The sequence below is a fragment of the Doryrhamphus excisus genome, linkage group LG16 (genome assembly GCF_037039965.1).
Source record: "Doryrhamphus excisus strain RoL-2023G ecotype Guam linkage group LG16, RoL_Dexc_Guam_v1.1, whole genome shotgun sequence".
In the NCBI taxonomy this organism is placed as follows: Eukaryota; Metazoa; Chordata; class Actinopteri; order Syngnathiformes; family Syngnathidae; genus Doryrhamphus; species Doryrhamphus excisus.
The window spans coordinates 8,147,266-8,168,264 of NC_136372.1; the positions used below are offsets into that span (position 1 = coordinate 8,147,266).

At 41.5% G+C, this 20,999-nt stretch overlaps 1 protein-coding gene across 5 annotated transcripts in view; it reads left to right on the forward strand.

Annotated features, from left to right (window-relative positions):
* septin9a (septin 9a) overlaps window positions 1-20,999 on the forward strand; it is a 60,938-nt gene that overhangs the window by 15,162 nt on the left and 24,777 nt on the right. For 2 of the 5 annotated variants that reach the window (XM_078796974.1, XM_058049095.2), the window contains one exon: window positions 17,125-17,865. In XM_078796974.1, the coding sequence (XP_078653100.1) occupies window positions 17,125-17,865 (741 nt within the window). Of the gene's footprint in view, window positions 1-7,353; window positions 7,676-16,446; window positions 16,654-17,124; window positions 17,866-20,999 lie in introns of those variants that run through there. The other 3 variants (XM_078796973.1, XM_058049093.2, XM_058049094.2) reach the window with 3 other exon arrangements.

A 20,999-nucleotide genomic window follows, 5' to 3' on the forward strand; every position in this document is an offset into this window, starting at 1 on the left:
ATGTGAAACATGAACACATATTTCTTTCCCTTCTCTGTGCATTATAACACGAGAAAACGAGTCAATTTGAGCTAGCTAACAATTGGGATACACCTATTTAGACTATGAAGCCCTTAAAAAATGCATTACCACGTACACTGATGATAACATGTAATATTTGCAGTATCTTGTTGTATTTTAATGATTTAAAACACTACCAAAACGTCTTTCCTCTCCACTCTTACATCTGTGAATGACGCTGAGACTAGCGATTAGCGACACGTCGTGGTTAGTCCGCCAGATAAGAATAGTTTTTCATATTAGCTGCTACAATAATAATATCGCTGTAGCTTTGTTAATATACAAGACAGTTATGTCAATGGAACACTGTTTTTTTTGTGAGGGCTGTAGTGTCAAAATAGGCATTTCATGAGGTCCGTTGTTAGAGAGCTTATATTTACTCGTTTTCTCAGAATGCACAGAAAATGGTGTTGGAATTATACTGCTGTTGACGTATTTAGGTCAGTATGAAGTTCTAATAGCGGGTCAGACTCTGTGCAACTGCGTGAGGAAGTTCCACTGTACTTCCGTCTGCCATCCTAACAGAGACACTGGTGAACATGCGTTAATTACAGAAAAAAAATGTGCGTATTGAAAGAAAGACATTAGTTACAGCCTTTAATGTTATTTTTGACAGCCCATACCCATATGACACCAATACCCATTTGCGTTGTCGCCCATAACAGAAAAGCTAAGTCGTCAATGTTTTTCTGCACATATTGGCATACATTGGATTGGTTTTAGTATCTTTATTGTCCAAAATTGTATCAAAGCCACCCCCCGCATCCAACATTGTGGTACACTATAAAAGGATTGGACACCCCAATTTAATAGCACATATCCGTTCCCTAGACATGTAGCTAAATAAGTTAATATGTGTTAGAATATCAACAGTATGCATCCATGCATTCAGCTGTTGACGTCAATGTCTTTATTTCAAGCGGCTATAATCGACACTGTCGCTTCCTAGAGCACCGCCAGTCCATTTAACGTAGCCAGATACTTCCCCCAAGAGTTGATGGAGATGAAAAAAACAGAAGCGATGATTTATTTCTCCACACTGGCAGACATGTGACCCCAAATGACTGCTCCAAGTTATAGAACGTGATGATGATATGTCAGCCTGGTGTCCACAAATTTCCATCCTGTGAAGTCACCCCATTTGGCAAATCATCATAAGATACTGTGGAATATTATTTTAACATATCTTCGACTGCGGTATCTCGACAGTGATTGATTAGGCTTCATTGTTTATCCTCTCTTTTTCTCTCTTCTTCCCTGGGCCCAAATCACTTCCCGCTAATGTGCTCCCCCTGTAGAAGTGATGTGCAGAGCCTGCTTTGTTTCCACGTGAGTCCACAGCGAGATGATGTGTCCTTATTCATTGCACGGTCACAGTGAGGTCAGCGGCTGACACATTCACGCTAACAGTCAGCGCGGGGTCAAGTGTCACACTCGTGATGAGGGTCGGAAAATGAGTTGGAGATCTTTCATAGGAATTAAAGTTGAACTTTTAGCGGCTTTGTTACATTTTGACGTCTTTTTCAATCGTCAATCTTCTTCAGGAGCTGTTGCCGTTGCTCTAGTAGGAGTAGTAGTACCAGTAGTACCACTCGTAATAGCATTTCTAGTAGTTGCAGTAGTTGGCGTAGGTGTGGATGATCTCATAGTAGTAGTAGTAGTAGTAGTAGTAGGTCTGATTTATAATTTGGATAGTTGGTAGTTGCAGGTGTTGTAGTAATAGTAGATAAAGCAGTTGTAGTAGTAATGGTGGTGGAGTAATTGCTGTAGTAGTACTTGAAACGGTTGTAGTAGTAATTGTCGTAGTAGTAGATGTAGAAGTTCTCCACCTAATAGAAGTAGTTTTGAATATTATTTGGGTATTAGCAGGTGTTGTAGTATTAGTCGTCGTAGTAGAAATTCTAGAGGTTGTAATTGTAGTATGTACTTGTAGTAGTCGGTAAAGAACTTTTCCTAGTAGTAGTCTTGGTAGTTATGGTAGTAATAATAGTAGTTACTACAGTATTAGTCATAACTGAGGTGCTAGTAGTGGCAGTAGTAGTGCTAGTAGTAGTGCTAGTAGTAGTATTGGTTGACATCTTATAAGGTAGTAGCATAAGTATCTAATGCTACTGTTACAATACTACTGATTAGAACTACAAATACTCTATCTTTGTAGTCATGCATTCATTCATCATCTAGAAGGAGTTCTTACAGCTACTACTACCTCCACTACTAAGTAGTGGGGGTAGTAGTAGCAGCTGTAGGATGAATACTAGTTCTAGTCGTTATAATATTTCTACTTTCAGTCATGATTATAGTACTCCTTGTAGTAATTGTTGTGGTACATATAGTAAAAGAGATGTAATGTGTTGGTAGTGGCGTTTATTCTTCTTCTTCTTCTGATTGTTAAACAATACAGCACTATTGTAGGCAAAAGGTTCATATATGTAATGCTTAGTGTCACCACCAGGCGGGGATGCTGAGTTAAATACTTTGAAAGTAGTAAAAACCTCCCAAGATGTGTTTTATGATGTTGTATTTTATTGTTTAAATAGTCATCTCGGTTTTAATATGTCCAAAAATGAGTTTTGGACAAAGTGACAGAAGAAATGTGCAGCCATGTTGCTTCTTGGACTGCATGTATGTATGTGTGTTATGGTTGTTGCTATGGCGATGTGCTGAGTAGAACAATATGTAAGGCCAATGTGGAACCATAATGCTGTCTTGTTACATTGATCAACTAATGTATTACCCAGTGGAGAAGTGGGAAAGAAAGGGGGCTATTGATAATCATCTCCATGGAGGGTGGCTGGGCGTGTGACAACACACACACACGCACACACACACACACACACACACACACACACAAACACAAACACAAACACACACATTTGAGTCATGTTGCCAACAGGTGTTGCATCAAATCAGCGTGCACAGAGCTCCAAAGCTATATAGGCTGTGTGCTGTGTTGAACATTTGGCTTAAAAAAACAGCTGCTGTCCGTCCAGCTGTACATGTACTCATGCATGATGTACATGTGGGTATTTGGGCCAGTCTGCGGTCAACATTGCAATACTTTCCATTCACATTCATTGCTCACATTTAGCTGAAAGGGCGGTGCTGTACTGCATTTGTGCTTTCAATCTCATTAGGTACACCTATTCAGTATATAATGATATATAGTATATATATCATTATTAGTATTTACAGCCAATCCTCATGCAGTAGTTCTAGTAGTGATAGTAAAAGTAGGTAGTAGTAGTAATAGTCGTTTAGTTGTAGTTCTAACAGTATTAGTAATAACTGAGGTACTAGTAGTAGTGGCAGTCGTAGCTGTGGTCGTGCTAGTAGTAGTATTGGTTGACATCTTATAAGGTAGTAGCATAAGTATATAATGCTACTGTTACAATACTACTGATTAGAACTACAAATACTTACTCTATCTTTGTACTCATGCATTCATTCATCATCTAGAAGGAGTTCTTACAGCGCGTTGCCGTGACAACAAAGACAGAAAACAACTCCAACAACACTGACTGACTCATGGAAGTCATGATTACAGGTTGGGTTTAATTTAGGATGAACTCCTCATTGTCATTAACATTTCTATGTAGTATTACACTAAAAACTAGTGCAGTGAATGGGAGGGAAACATTATATGGTAATCTGCTGCTGTCTATCTGTGTGTACTGTATGTAGTCAATGTATGTGTTTACATGCAGATTGTAATCTATTGTCGCCCTGCTGTGACTCTATCGCTCCAGCCTGGCAGCCATTTATAGAAGATGTCGTCTTTTTCCTGTGGGGAGTGGAGCTGGTGGTCTGTGTTAGACTTATGCATTCTATCTAGTGGTGTTCCAATGTGACAGTTGTTCCAGCAGATTGGATTAGCAGTCTGGGCTTGCAAGGACATGCAATGGAAGGAAGTGGGCTTGTCACACACTTGTGTTTCTTTGTGTGTGTGTATGTGGTTGTATAATAAGAAGGGTCGGTTGCTGGGCTGATTGCGTGCATCTGTTTCCTCCCCCCAATGTTCATATTTGTGCATGCATCTGCTGTGTGTGTGTGTGTGTGTGAATGGAATGGAATTGCACTCATGTGTTGGACACCAAACACTTTAGTGGGAATGAGGGTGTGTCCCTGGCGTGGGATTCTCCACATGTCGCCATCTTAATAACACTGTACTGTACTGTAGATCACTTTACTGTAAACCCGTGGCCACACTTTTATTTGGAGGTGCAATCCTGACCCCTGCTGGAAAAAAAATACCATATGAGTACAGTCATATTGCTAGTATTAGAAGTCAGAGTGGTAGTAATAGTAATAGTAGTAGAGGTGGTGGTTGTATAACCAGTAATAGTAGTTTTAATGGTAGTGGCTATTTGCTGACGTTGTAGCAGTTTTAGTGGTGGTGGTAGGATGATTAGTAGTAGTTTTAGTGGTGTCGTAATAAAAAGAGTGGACGTTGTGGTGGAAGTGGTAGTATTAGTATTGATGGTGGTAGTAGGGGTAGGGGTCCGGAGTAGTCTGAATAGTATGTACGTGTATAGTATAGTATAGTACTTGTACTTGTAGTGATGAGTAGCAATAGTAATGATGGTGGAAGTAGTTGGTGGTATTAGAAGTAATAATGGTAACAAGGTAGGAGTTTTTTTTAGGGGGGGGGGCTTAATTGCAGCATGAATAGTTCCACAATGCCAGCTCACCGCTTTAGTCATATCCACTTGGCTCTCCAGGGGTGCGGCTTCATCCTTTTTGTAGTTATATTATGCCTTTTTTCTCTATTTTTCATACTTTGCACGGTTGAGCGGCATACAAGCAGCATGTCACTTCCCTCGATGATTGACCTACACTCAAGACCTATTTGTCATAAATCATATAAATCATTGTGTTGGTGTGTGTTTGTCTAACCTGGAGATGTCTGTGTTTAGGATTAGTAAATATGCGTCAATCAAGCCAGAATACACACTGTGCTTCCAATGTAAGCAAATATATTGGCAGCAAAACTTTGACCATCATACAACTTTTTCTTTCTATAATGTTTTCTTTCCAAACAAGTCCAAATTGGGAAATAAAAAAAAAAGTTGTATAATGTAGTTTGCAACTTCAAACATTTGCATACAAGAGTAGTATAAGTGGCAGTAGTAGCAATATAAACAGGACAGTGGACCAGACAATATAGTGTATATACATATGTATATGCTCATTGTGTTCAATGAATAACATTCATCAATTTCATCTAACTTTTTTACTGTTTTTTAACTGTTTTATTGAATACACGATACACTGACGAGCCCGTCCCGCCTCTCACCATCATGATGACGATGTCAATGTAGATGTGTACTACATTACCCAGAAAGCTTAGCGCTCGAGGGGAAGCCGGAAGTGTACACGCTGTCGATGCTATAATCGAGTGGTTAAAAAAAGAAGAAAGAAAGAGTTCACACGGCGGTTCCCCATTTGTTAAACAAGCAGTACAATAGCTTGCAACGCTTTCTCTCTTCGTTTCATGGCTGTGGCGATGTTGCTGACCTCATAATCGTCTATGAATATTTCTGCTTCCGTCGGCTCTCGTGGCCATGGTGAATCATTGACTCTGTGATCCATAGCGGGGTCTATTTAATGAGGCCGTGCATGCGCACTGATCCGGGATTGGGTTCGTCCAAACAATTAAGCCTAGACGCTCTTCTATTTTTATGTTTTATCTAATAACGCGACAAAAATGTAAAAACCTCTGACTAAAATGCAGCTACTCATCAGATGTCAATTTCTCCTCCCCGGTTAAGCCTTTCTGGGCATAAAACGGTTTTGCCCAGCTCAACCAATCAGAGGACGGAATAGTGTTGATGTCTCTGTGGATCGGCTTGTAGTCTGGTTATGAAGGCTAAAAAACAGTGCTCCGGTGCTGCTGTTTATTATGTATTATATTCGCTATATCGCAGTTTTTCAGAAATTACTTAATGATCGCTTTCTTGTGGTAGACTGGTCTATTATTAATGAAAATATATTAAATATAGTAATAGTAGTAGTAGTGGTACTTGTAGTGGTGCTAGTAGTAGGTGTAGTACAACTAATTGGTGCCTTGTACTGGTAGTGGCAGTATTAGAAGTAGTCGTGGTAGTAGTTGGGTTGGTGGTAGTGCTAATATTTTCTTGTCATTTTTGATTAATATGAACTTTTTGCGGCGGCACGGCGGTCTAGTGGTTAGCGTGCAGACCTCACAGCTAGGAGACTAGGGTTCGATTCCACCCTCGGCCATCTCTGTGTGGAGTTTGCATGTTCTCCCCATGCATGCGTGGGTTTTCTCCGGGTACTCCGGTTTCCTCCCACATTCCAAAAACATGCTAGGTTAATTGGCCAAATTGTCCATAGGTATGAGTGTGAGTGTGAATGGTTGTTTGTCTATATGTGCCCTGTGGTGGAAGTCCTGGCGACCAGTCCAGGGTGTACCCCACCTCTTGCCCGAGGACAGCTGGGAAGGGCTCCAGCACCCCCATGACCCTCGTGGGGAAAAAGCGGTAGAAAATGAATGAATGAATGAGCTTTTTGCAGATTTGTGTAACCTACTTAAAAGAATTTGTAGTTACTTATAAAAAAAGTATCTATTAAACATGAATAAATCAAACCACTAATCAATTAAGAATACATCCATTGCATCAGATAGATTTGTACTGTGTAGGTTACACATGCACACTTTCTTCCTATGGAAAGAGTTGAAATGAGAACGAAAATGAAAGAATGGAGAATGCATGGCAGAGAGAATGCGAAAAAGAAAGCTATTTCTCTATTCATCTCAATATTAAAAAAAGTATATATAAGCTCTGATATACTCAAATGTTTGAGTTTATGAACTAAAAAAAATGTGGCAACTGATTGCCTCACTTTTTTTTTAGTTCTGCTAACTTATTTGGGTTTACAGGACAGTAGTTCTTCTTGTAGTAATAGGTAATAGTAATTTATGTTTTTGTACTTTTAGTGTTAATTCAAGTTGGGGTAGTACTCCCACCATAATAAACACCCTGTAATCAATACTCGGTGCGAGTGCTGTGAATAGCTGTCGATAGCGGCGCCTGCATGTCCTCACCATATTAGTCCATGAAATACACATCTGCTGTCAGCTGATGATCTGCTTTCTCTTTGCGTATTAGACACAGAAGCCACCAGCCGAGAAGAAAACCTCAGCAACAACAGCAACATCTGAGTTTCCTCCATCAGCTGACAGCAGTTTAGTCATGTGACTGAGGCCACAGGATGTGGGCTTGTGAAGACAAAAAGAGAGAGAGCTTCCATGAAGCTCGGACAGCTGTGGAAGTGGGAGGGAAGCACGGATGTGCATGAGGAGGGGGAGGGAAGAAAGGGAGGAAAAGAGGCAAAGAAGTTGTAAAAAGTGGGAAGAGTCCGAGACGTTAGTTTGGATCTACTCTTCTGTTTTTTTCCCCTCCTCCCCTCCTCTGTCGTACTCCTAATTTGGGATTTGTTTAAAATCAGGACTGCTCCTCTTGGACGACGTTTCCTTGCTGGGTGAAAGGGAACTCTTGCATGATACAAACGCACTTGCCCCCCTCCACCCCCCCAAACATGTCCGATTCCACTGTCAACGCTCACTTGGAGGGGATCATATCAGACTTTGAAGGTTAGTTCCTTCCTTTTTCTTCATCTCGCTCTATGCTAACCCTGTCATGAGGACAGCTGTAGATGCTTTCCACATGTTTGATTGGATCTCATCAGGAACCACCGAGGGGGCTTTATTGACCTGTGAGCTTGAGCTGGAAAGGAAAGTGGTCTAACTGTGGTTTGAGACGTGTGGTGGCTAATGATGTTATGAGCCCAGAGACCCCAGAGAAGGGTGCAATCAGCCTTTTTCTCCACAGGAACCCGCCTTGGAGAAAGGCCATATGGGTGTGCAACAGACCAGAAGGAGGCTGGTACTGCTACGGCTGTGTCTCAATTTGCATACTTCCATACTGAGCACTTTGAGTGCTTTCACTTATCCACTCAAAATGGACAGTGGAGTACAGAAGTGTGCAAAAATGAAGCCTGTGTTTTTTTTTATCTATAAACTTTGGTTATTGGTAATGTAGTTGTTCACATAGCCTTGCGATTGCTTGGTTACCTACTCCTGCTCTTGCTGTAACCTCCTGTAGTTACCCTCATGGGAGACTGCACCCTTATTTGTCACAGTACAGCGGCGACCATGTTTGTAGTTTTAATTGATTTTCAGTCATGCTGCATAATCACTATTACTTGCGTTTATGTACTTGAGTATGCAATAAGGAGTGGTTATATTGGAACCAAGCCATTATCATGATTTACACTATTAATTGGGTTTATACGGGGGGGGGGGGGGGGGGCAAACTGTAGCCCACAGGCCACATCAGGCCCGCCAAGTGCAATTTGGGGCAAAAAAAGCGATCCAAACAACTAAACACTAAAAACTAAATAAATATTTATGAGCAATGCCCATGCCATCTGGCCGAGTGGTTAACACGCAGACCTCACAGCTAGGAGACCCGTGCTCAATTCCACTTTCGGCCATCTCTGTGTGGAGTTTGCATGTTCTCCCCGTGCATGCGTGAGTTTTCTCTGGGTACTCCGGTTTCCTCTCACATTCCAAAAACATGCTAGGTTAATTCAAAGGTTAACTCCAAATTGTCCATAGGTATGAATGTGAGTGTGAATGGTTGTTTGTCTATATGTGCCCTGTGATTGGCTGGCGACCAGTCCAGGGTGTACCTCGCCTCTTGTCCGAAGACAGCTGGGATAGGCTCCAGCACCCTCCGCGACCCTCGTGAGGATAAGCGGTAGAAAATGGATGGATTTAATGGGTCCAAGCCATCCAAAAACCACCCATATATTCCTGCCGCAAGGCATGTTGGGTAGTGTGGTATTTTTTCTCTTATTTTGATTGAGGAGGTCATCAGATAAGTAAACAAGCAGGACATAACATACTCTTGATATCCAATATTATATTGTTCATAGTTCCTAATATTGTTATAGTGAAATAACACTATTAAGTTATGTGTTACGTTTAGTGCTTAGTTGCTGTGTATCACCCCCGTGGTAGCTGTTGATTTATGTAATGTGTTAACTTGCTGTGGCTGTGTTGTGTTTTTGTGTCGTGGTTGATGACCACTTCTATATAAATGGCCCTGCCGCCAATTTTTTTTAACCCATTGTGGCCCGTGAGTCAAAATGTTTGCCCACCCCTGGTTTATACACACCAGTATACCAAGAGGGATGGGTTATATTGTAGTCCAGTCATAACTCCTATTCACCCTCGTATTAATCTGCACACTACTGTCTGTACAGTGATGCCCATGATTGTAGTTTGAATTGATTTTTAGTCATGTTTCATAATCATGGGTTGCATAATTGGGTTTATGCAACTGCTGCTGAAATTAATTAAAAATTAAAATTAAATTAATTAATTGGTCATCAATTAATTGTTGCAGCTGCCCATTCTGCCCATAAAGTATGTCTTGGGCCAAAGTATATATAAAGTATATATGTGCAAGCATGTCATATAAATGGGTTCCACTGTATTTTCTATTTGTACTTTTTATTCCAAATAATCTGTGTTCCTACGTACCGTCAAAAGCAGCATGTGTGCTATCAGAGGTATTTGCACGTTGCAGATTATACCCCGAGGAACAAAATTGGTGTATTTTACTCCCATTTTTGACAGCAAAGGGGAACACCTGGCCCACAGCCACTCCCTCCTGCAGGGTTCTTCTTCCTTTTCATCACCCACTCCTCGACCCCTCCTCCCCCCTCCATTCCATCTCTTTGCATCCCGTCTTCTTCTCTCAGCAGCTTGTCCATCCTCAGCCCCCATTCTCCCCCTCAACGGGTAGAAGATGCAACAGTTGTTGGGGGTTCACAACAGGTCAACATGTACGCTTACCTCCTTCTACCACCCACAACCTGTGTGCTGTCTTTCATGACACACAACACACAACCATTGAGAACGCATCTACACTTGTCCAGAGTGCCTTCACTGTCAACACCAGTTTGCTTGTGCGGTATGCACGCTCAATCTCCCGCTGGCCCGTTAAAGCCCGAGCCGAAAGATAAACGGCGTTAAGAGGGGAAAAGCGTTTGCACCATGAGGAAAAGTCATGCATTTAGTCCCGTGTGGACACATAATGGGCCACTGTTGTTGTCAGTGTGTGCTTCTGCCTAGGTTGGACCTTGTGTGTTGTGTGTGGAGTTCTAGAAAGGTTACAGCAGGGGTCTCAAACACGCGGCCAGCGGGCCAAATGCGGGCCAAAATTATTACGTTTGATTAATGTTCATGTTAAAGGTTAAATAACTGTTAATAGTTATCCTCCCTATCCGTGTGGAAGTGGTAATTTTTTGGCTTTTTAAGTTTAAAGGAAATAACTTGGAGGCTACCGTTTAGGTTGCTAGCTCTCTAGTTTGCGAGTTAGCATGTGTCTCAAGACCCTGCAGTTGTGCAATATGTTGTAAATAAAAAGAGTATAAATGTGACTATATAGTCGTGTTTTGTCATGCCACAGGGCTCTAATAATGCTTTGTTAATTTGAATCTGAAAAAAATAATTTGTCTACCCACCAACTATATGTGGTTTCTAAATTTTTAATTATTTGCCGTTTTATTATTATTATATTAATTTATCATTTTCTTTATTCTTGATCTTATTTTGTGTAGAAAAATAAAAATGAAGATATTTGAGAACAGTGGAATGTTTTATCAGAGCTTTTATTGTAGAAAATCGGAAAAGCAAAGCAAGGTTTATTCATTTTTCTGTTTTTAATAAATGCGTTTTTTTTTTGAAAACCTGATGCGGTCCAGCCTCACCCAGACCCTAGCTCCAGTGGCTCCCAGGTAAATTGAGTTCGAGACCCCTGGGTTACAGTGAGGACTTAAAAGCTGAGTGAGAAAATCTGAATGAGAAATCTTGTCACATTTTAATATGACAGCCCTATTTTGAAGTGAGACGTTGCAGTATGCCTTCAACATTTGCCAATAATAGTTCTGAGTTAAGTGTAGTGCAGTGCTGAACTTCACTTGTATGACACTTAGGAATACTCCTCCAAACATTAACATTGCCACACAAAAATGTGAGTGGGCAATTTATTGCAACACCTCCACATAGCCATTTGCCGTTTGACACCCCTGCACAACCTGAAGCTCCATTCTTCCATTGAAAGACAGACCCCCCCAGATCATGATGGCACCCCTCACTGTGCCCTCTGGAAAACCAATCAGGACCGTCAAGGAAGAATAAAACTTCCTTCCACCTTTCAATGTCCATGTTTGGTGCTCTTGTGCTAATTCCAAATGGCTATTTAAGATGGCGTCTGATGGTTGCTGGCCTGCACTCGACAAGTGACAACCTTCTTTTGGGCCGAGGTTCCATACCTGGCCCTGCACAAGGTTGAAACCGGTACCTTGAGTAGAATAGTAGGGTACATTAGGGCTGATTGTAGCCTTACTGTATCACTGACAGTATTACAGAAATCCATCAATTGCTATTATGCTCAGTAGTTTAGCAGATACAGTTGATATTATTTTTCCTACTGCGAGCCGAACGAGAAAAACAGGATCTTTGCGTGCAGTACAAACATATATCTGATAACCCCTCTGTGCACAGCATCTGGCTTCTATTGATTTCTTTGTCGTTGCAGCTGCCACTTATCTCTCTTCTCAGTTGACCTCTTTTCCTCCTCCTTTTCTCGCCATTTCCAAGCAGACGGTCGGGGAGACTCACTGGCTCAGGGAGAGGAAATTCCACTGGAGCAGCAGATTTCTGTTGTGGGTTAACATGTCAGACGGGGCAATAACACAAGTTGTGATTGTCAAAATAAGTGAGAGGATCAGCGTGTTGGCTCTGTAGGAACCTAACCTCAAAGGCCACATCACATCGCGACACCTAATGAGACCCAACGGCTGGATCAAAGATGGAGCCTTTTCTAATGCATTCCGACGTATTGATCTTTGACAATATTATCCACAAGTGAAGAAACGTTTTCCCATAACAGAAGCTGTTGATAGTCTTCATCTGCGGTCTTCATCCTTATCAGAGCTATTGGGTAGCGTTACACTCACCAGCTAAGACATGTTTCCTACCGATGATGCCAATCGTAAGGGTGCCACAGGGAAAGGAGAGTTCACTCCTCAGTAGCGGACACCTTTGTTGGGATTTGAAAGGGATGCTGTTGAACATGATGAGTGATATCTGCAAAAGATGGCAACCTCAGATAGAATTGACCAGTGGTAGCATTAAATGCAAGAGAATTGGAGTGAAAACTTAATTTCCAGATTATAGAGTTCACCAGAGTTCACCGCTAAAACCACAAAGTCATCACAATTGATCTGTATCATAATTCCTTCATCACACCCGTTGTCAGCCTCTTTTGTTGTCTTTTTTGTTGTTGTCGCACTCTGAGTCACTTTTGTCTCAAGGCAAATTAGCCATTTAGCTTGTGCTGTCCTCTCCATCATGCAGTAGTCCAACCTTCCGAAACCGTTGGTGATAGTGAACGGTTGGCGGTCCGAGGAGTCCAAACAGAAACTGTAGGAATTCTACACTCCATCAAACTTACTTAAAATGTGTTTGATCAAAACATGATTGCTGTATAAGACTTTAAAACCTGATATTAGCGTCCATGTCACCCCTTCCTGAAACTGCACTGTAAGCATCATGGGAAATGTATTTTTAAGCCATCACTGTCAAGCTGCTGGGTTCAAAGCATGAGAAAAAAGTAGTGGCTGGAAATTACGGTAATGACCAAATATTTGCGTGTTTTGGTTTGTTTTTATATACAGTAAAGTCTTGTTATATCGATATCGGTTATAACGAATTACTACTTATTACGATACTATTTTCATTTCCCGGCAAATTTCTAGTCTTTTATGATATAATTAGTTCCGTTAGTACGATACACGGTTATTATGATAATCCGGTTACTACGATGCCCTTTTCATCTCCCGCCAGCCAATTTGGTCTGCTTATATCGATACAAAAGCAGCTTAAATCAATCTTTGCTTAAGGATTTCAATACCAAAAAAGAACACGGCGAACGGCTGCTTCCAGTCAACTTTATTTTTCACACTTCCACCACCAGAGCGCAGCACACACACCGATTCCCGCACTTCCTGGTTCACAGGTCATGCTCAACCCGTCCCACATAGCTGGCCAAACACATGCCTGCAACAGAAGAACCAACTGACATAGCATACACACCTATTCCAACGAAGAAGCAAGCGTACAAATACATGTATTTAATTGTGTTGTATTCAAATATCTTTTTATCGCTTGCAATAATCACTGTTTTTCATATGTACATGCTGGCGTTCGTTGGTTCTTCTGTTGCAGGCATGTGTTTGGCCAGCTATGTGGGGCGGGTTGAGCATGACCTGTGAACCAGGAAGTGCGGGAATCGGTGTGTGTGCTGCGCTCTGGTGGTGGAAGTGTGAAAAATAAAGTTGACTGGAAGCAGCCGTTCGCCGTGTTCTTTTTTGGTATTGAAATCCTTAAGCAAAGATTGATTTAAGCTGCTCGACATTGTTCTATAGTATAGATTAGATAGCATAGATAGCATTATTGCCCACTTTTAATGCAGTTCGGCGCAGGATCGGATATATGGATAGTCCGGTTATATCGGTATTTTTTCTGACTCCCGAGAATATCGATATAACGAGACTTTACTGTATTTCATAATTGAAAAAAACATTTTTTAGTCATTTAATTTACAAAAATTATCATAAAATAATTAATTTATTATAAATAATTTGCGAAATTATAGTTTGGTCCATAGCTTGTGAAAATTTGCAGCATAATCTTAAAATAAATTTCAGTTGAATAAAAAAATCAGATAAATCTTATTTAAAAAATAGAAGATTGCATTATTTTTTTCTAATGGTGAAACACATTTTTAGTATTATTTAATACTGCCTCTCACAGTCGTGAGCATAAGCTGTATAGAAAATGGATGGATGCATATATGGTTTTATATATACTTAAAAGTACAGTTCTACTGCACACATTGCACGGACATTCCTAGGACTTTTTTTGGTGAGACCAACAATAGCAAGAGACGTGCACGTGGCCCACATGAATTTTGACAAAGAAAATTCATTCATTTTTTACCGCTTATTCTCACGAGGGTTGTGCGAGAGAGCGAGACTGGTGGCCAGCCAATCACAGGGCACATATAGACAAACAACCATTCACACTCACATTCATTCCTATGGACAATTTGGAGTCACCAATTAACCTAGCATGTTTTTGGAATGTGGGAGGAAACTGGAGTGCCCAGAGAAATCCCACACATGCACGGGGAGAACATACAAACTCCACACAGACATGGCCAAGGGTGGAATCGAACTCGGGTCTGCTAGCTGTGTGGCCTGCGTGCTAACCACTTGACACCGTGCAGCCAAGAAGAAAATTGAGTTGCAAATTATTTTCTGCATGCACACAGGAAAACCTTGCATGCAACCAGGTCACACGGGCAGGCCAAGGGAGGAGTGCAAGTTGGTGCAGTGTTGCAAGTTTAAAAGTACATTGTGTACATCGGCTGGCCACGGCAGTGGCTCCTCCCGCAGCGGGTGACGTACTCTCTGTACACTCCACATAATCATTTGATGAAGTTTGTTGTATGTTGTTATGATTATAGATATATTAGATATAATGAATTGTACTTTGCACATGACCATCCATACTGTTTTGTTCACGCTCTACTGCAATGATCTCCCTATTTGGTGCAGTCTGCAGACACATTTACAGAATACCTCAAGACCACTGGAGCACACCACACATTCATGCTAACAATGTCAAGAGAAACCCACATAGACAAGGTAGAGCAGATCTGTTTGAGTCACATGAAGACATATTACTGTTGCATGTGACCCTCCTCCTCATCCTCATTCATGCACTCACACACACATAATGCTAAGCACACCGTGTTGCTCTCCAGCTGTGTTTAAACACACACTGGCCAGGCTTTCAGTGTGTTAGGTTTCAGTCATCACTAGTGCAAGCAAACAGGTCATGATATTGCAGTCATGGTCAAATGTACCCATGTTTGTTTTATTCCCAAAGACAAAAGAAATGTAACTCATTAAAAGTGTTTAATTACTGCAATTCATTTGTGCATTATATAGGAGATTGCTACGGTATGATCTGTTGTTATGTAAGTAGAATGGAAGCTCTGAGGTGACACACAATTCGTTCCAGGACTGGTGGTCCGACAGTTTTGACCCAACACATCTCACTAAATGTTCTCATTTGGCACAGAAGTCTAAAACATAGTTTATCACTGCAATGGTAATGTGTCCATCCATGCATCAATCCGTTTTCTTCCGCTTATTCGGGTCATGGGGGGAAGCAGTCTCAGCAGAGTCCGGACTTGTCTTTCTGACACCGATATCAACCGATACGGATACCGATATGTCATGTGTAATAATAGGCCCTGACATGCATGTAGACTGATACTGAATGAATCCTGACTGGTGATTTAAATAAAAAGAAGCAGTAACTCACTGTAATGAGCATTTCACCAAGTTGCTGTTTCTCTCGCTCTCTCACACACACACACAAACACACACATAATTTCTCAGCTGACTCACTCGCATACTCTGTAAAAACAGTACGTTTCCAGGAATCTTCTCCCATGCTGGTGCATGGCCTATAAGCAGACCAGATGCGTGCGGAAGTCGGGTATTTATCTAGGACGTAGACTCACGGCTGCAGGTGAGCCAGGTGTCGCTCTCATTGCATATGTAACCAAACTAGTGGTCTTGTTTAGTATTAAATAGATGCACTTTTAAATGACTATTTATTTTGCAGTATGTTTGTTATGGCGGTTGTAGTTGCCAGTGTTGTAAGTAATACACGGCATATCCATCCATGTCCTCATTAGGGTCACGGGTTGGCTGTAGTACCCCCGGGACTGGTTGCTAGCCAAACAAAGAACACTTGTAGACAAACAGTCACATTCACACTGTGAACGGACAATTTACGATGAGGTTTGGATCATTATGAGTACAACCGTATGTATGTATATACTTTATGTAGGTACTGTATAAGTGCATTGTAGCATGTATTCTAATAAAGGTATTGCGGAAAAGGAGCAATACATTTGTTTTCTTTCTGCAACAAACTATGGCACAAGGGTAATGCACTGCAGTTGTACACTGCTCCATCCACATTAATGGTCTGTGTTGGTGACTAGAATTATGTCTAGATATTATATATTATTCATTCATTTTCTACCGCTTAACCTCATATTATATAATATATTGTATTATATAATATATTGAATGACAAATAACGTGAATAAACAATAACTGAGTCCTCAAGCAGTCTTTGAATGACATAACTTTATTAAATCACTTTCGTAGCGACCAGCGTAATCTGCGCATGCGCCGACCCCAACAGGTGTTCTTGATGTTTTCCCCTGAAAAGTCAAGATGTCGACATAATTTCAACCAGCAAATGTTTGCCTCTGAGTTTGACGTCAGTCGATCATTTTTCGCCATTTCAAGTACATTTTAGAAGCACGGTTCATCGAGGTTTTTTTTTTTTTTTACATCGAATATCCGACACGATGCTGGCAAACTATGTGAAGCGTGTCAAGTCAGGTGAGCGCTAGCTAGCTTGTTTGCATCTAATGTGACTTAAGAAAAACATTTTTTGTAAATTAAGACCTCAGAATGATGTGCAATATGGTAAATTGCGCTTAGTATACGCATGTGTGGCTTTGTGGATGCGCCTGGTGTGTAAATGTTTGTTTTAAGGATCATGTTGCTCCCGTTTGTGGTCATCGTTTGCAATTTCTCCATCATAACTATTTGAAGACGCTTCAAGAAGGAATGTGTGTTTATTTAAAAAAAAAACAAACTGACACCAGAGATTGAAGGAGTATGCCCTTTGTCTGTTTGGGAGGCTTAAATGCAAGTGTTTCCAGCCCTGCCTAAATTGTCATTTTTAGATCATGTTTGGTTTTCTTTGTTTAGCTTTTTTGCATACTTCTAGTAGGATGGGTCCTGGGTGAATAAAGCAAATGTCAAGTCTTTTGTTTCCTGTCTAACCAGAAGTATTTTGTTTTCTAGCTCTGAAACGGTCATTTGAAGTGGAGGACACAGATTCATCCGCACTCCCCTCACCCCTGTCCCGTCGGACCACCAACCCACTCCGCTCATCAGTGTCCTCAACATCCAGCCAGAGGAGTTATGACCTGATCTCCCGCAACTCTGACTACTCTTCCACCAAATCATCACCCTCTGACTCCAATCCACGTTCTCCGAAAACCGGCATGAGGCGCATTGAGTTATCAGGGACCCGCAATCCCGATGCAGTTTCTACTCGCCGCACGGAAATCTCCATCGATGTCTCCTCCAAGCAGATTGACAACTCACCCAGTGCCGGCATTGCCCGCTTTGGCCTTAAACGACCTGAGGTGAACCTGGGGAGTCGGAGCACACAACCCGACAGCTCCACAAATTCCATCTCCAGCTCTGCAAATAGGCGAGCAGAACTTAGCATGACACGGCCGATTGAGCCGCCAGCACCCCCAAGAAGGATGGACGCCCAGCTTTCTTCTACTCCAGTCTCTCGGATCCCCGAGCCACCTCAAAGAAGAGTGGAGCACCCTCCATCCAACCTGGAGGTAGCCAGGAGGCCGGAGATACCGACATTCAGACAGCCAGATGGTTTGGTGCCAGGCGGCGTTATGGAGAACAACAGCCACCCACCTCCTGCACCCAGTGCGCCTCTGCCCTCCCTGGAAGACAGCAGGGTGGAGTGGGTGCAGCCCACTGTCACAGAGACCCCCACAGCCAGACCAACAGAGAGTGAGTACCTGCTCATTCAGCATATTTTCTCTGCAGCACATCCTGAAACCACATTGACAGATTGAATTTGAATAAGAAATGCAGTGGATATTTTACTGCTTTTATGTGCCGATCTCTTGTTGTTTTTACATGAGCACAGTTATAAAGGATGGCTGTGGTCACAAGGGTGATGATGAGAATTGCAGGTCTAGTTCCACATCGGCAGGGAATTTGAAAATAGTCATGAAGCAGAGACTCATTGCAGTTTCAGGAAAGTAGTGAGTCAGGTATGGAAATTATGGCTTTGGTATATTTATATTAATTTAAGTGATTATACACTGTACAGTTGTCACTCGCAATGTCACGGTTCTCAAAAAAAATTAATAAATGATTGTTCTAGTAAAAAAAATATAGAAAGACAAAAGTGTATATAGTCTTTAGGCCACAAGGGGTCAGTAATGTTCCATTATTGAGACATGAAATTAGCTTACCGTCACATTGCATGGAGTCAGCCATGGTATGAAAAGTTAGCCTCCCATTCCATGTGGATGTGGTTGTTTAGTGGAAGTTTTTGTATTCTTTGTCCATCTTCCCCACTTCGTTTTAAACCCTTTCTTAAGTTCATTCATTCATTCATTTTCTACCGCTTTTTCCTCACAAGGGTCGCGGGGGGTGTTGGAGCCTATCCCAGCTGTCTTTGGGCGAGAGGCGGGGTACACCTGCACTGGTCGCCAGCCAATCACAGGGCACATATAGACAAACAACCATTCACACTCACATTCATAAATTTGGAGTCACCAATTAACCTAGCATGTTTTTGGAATGTGGGAGGAAACCGGAGTACCCGGAGAAAACCCACGCATGCACGAGGAGAACATGCAAACTCCACACAGAGATGGCCGAGGGTGGAATTGAACCCTGGTCTCCTTGCTGTGAGGTCTGCACGCTAACCACTCGAACGCCGTGCCGCCCTTCTTAAGTTCAGATTACGGTAAATAAAACGGAGGTTAACTGGTTAGGTTGCGAGCTTGCTAATGGTTAAAGCGTCTCGTTTGGCCATGTCGTGACCTGTAGCCTACGCGTTACAGTTGAGCGGTGTGGTGTAAACAAATAATAGAGTGTAAAGGTGGCTACAGGAGTGTTATTTCATGTTTACAAAGCTCTAATAGTGGTAAAGACTGTATTTAGAAAGTCATAAACAGGTTTTCTCTATGACAATATTCCATTTATTCATTAAATCCTACTTTGCGGAAGTTCACTTGTTGCTTCTGCATCTAGAACCGATGAACCGCAATTGCGTGATGACTGTATTTGTCACTGCAATGGAAATACGTATATACATTAAATAATCATCAAAATGTAAACATATTAACCAAAGAGGTGCTGAATTACATTACAGTGGAAGAATTTTGCGTTGTAAGAACAATTGAGACTCACTACCTCAGTAGATAAATTCTAATGGTTGTGGTGACCCCTTGACCTGTCTTTTAGCACCACCTTCTGGGCAAATTTTGCACTTTCATGCACATTGCTGGGACCTTTGGCATTGATAATAATTATTCACCCACACAATTATTTCCTCCATTAATTCCATGACAAGGGTTAGTCTGTTTGGGTTTAGTTTGTTTACTTTTGTTAGTGCATGTTGATTGCACTTCTCAACAAGAGTTTCAGATCTTGAGACGTGACTCCTATTTGTGTTGTTTCAATCCCCCTGGTATATTTGAGTGACTCATCTTTTTGTGTGCATGTGCAGCACTCCTTTCCGGAGACAGCTGGAGCTCACTTGTTGTGTTGTAACAAGGCACAAGCCGCCAGGAGGTGATACATTCCAAATCTGGAAGCCATAAATCATTCCTAACGCCTACAGTTTAATACCGTTAAGCACTTTTCAACCATCTATTTTGCAGGCAGGATAACAGGGATGGCTGCATGTCGAGCTTGGTCGTGTGGGTGAAATCAAAAGTTGGCTCATACTACTTTTGCTTTATTGTGCACATGGTGGAAAAGAAAGGATAAGAGTTGGTCATATAAGAGAAGAGGAAACTAAACCAGAAAAACTTGCAGTGTTGTGACTGTTTTGTGTGTGTGTGTGTGTGTGTGTGTGTGTGTGTTTCCTGTCTGCAAGTAGAAAACAAAATAGAACAGTCCACTAAAACTCCCAGTCGCTTGGTAGTAAACAACAACCTACACCACAGCTTTGAATGTATTTCCTCTACAAGTACACATTACTGGCTTTACTTTTGGCAACTCCCTTTTTACAGCTGTATTATTTTTATCTTCCACACATCACTTTCCCCCCCACTCTGTTTGGAACACTTTAAAGGAAAACTGCACTTTTGGGGCCATCATCCACAATCCTTATGTGAGATATAAACACATGTCTTTCTCTTTTGTGTGTTGTAAGGATATAAAAACAGATAGAGACAGCTCATTGCTGCACATAACGGGAGGGGTTATTTTTCCGAAGGCTTTCTAGGCGGAGTTAAGTGTATCCAATTACATGGCTGATTTTTCTATCTTTACAACGCACAGAAAAGACAAATGTGTTCATGTCTTACATCGGGATTGTGGATTAAGCAAATTGGAGAGGCTAACTAGTTATCTCAGTGGTCGTTTCTTAGGTCCATGCAGTGATCCCTTAGCCTGCGTAATGTGATGTAAACAATGAATAATAGGAGTGTAAAGGGGTGTTATATCACATATACATGGCTCTTAATAATGTGAAAAACTGTATTTGGACTGTCAAAAACAGGTTTTTCATGAAAATATTCCGTTTTTAATATTGAATCATACTCCGTAGAAATTCACTTAACGCGGTGGGGTATGGAACCTATTAACTGCAATAAATGAAGTGCAAAGTTTTTATAAAAAACAGTGAGTTGTGGAAATCATTTCCTATGTCGTCATGTTTTGCAGCCAAGCCTGTTAAACCTTTCAGAAATGCGATTGTCAGTTTGGCTGAACACCCCAAAATTACAATTATTATTTTGTAGAGCGCGTTTGACATCAGTTCAAGGGTAGAAGCGTTAGCTTATGCAAACAAATGCCATGTGAAAATGAGGACATGCGATTTTGTTGTGGCTTGTGACGATATAGCCTCACAAAAATGGAGAGGCTGAAGATAATGTCTGTAAAATGAAGGCCATTAGTCC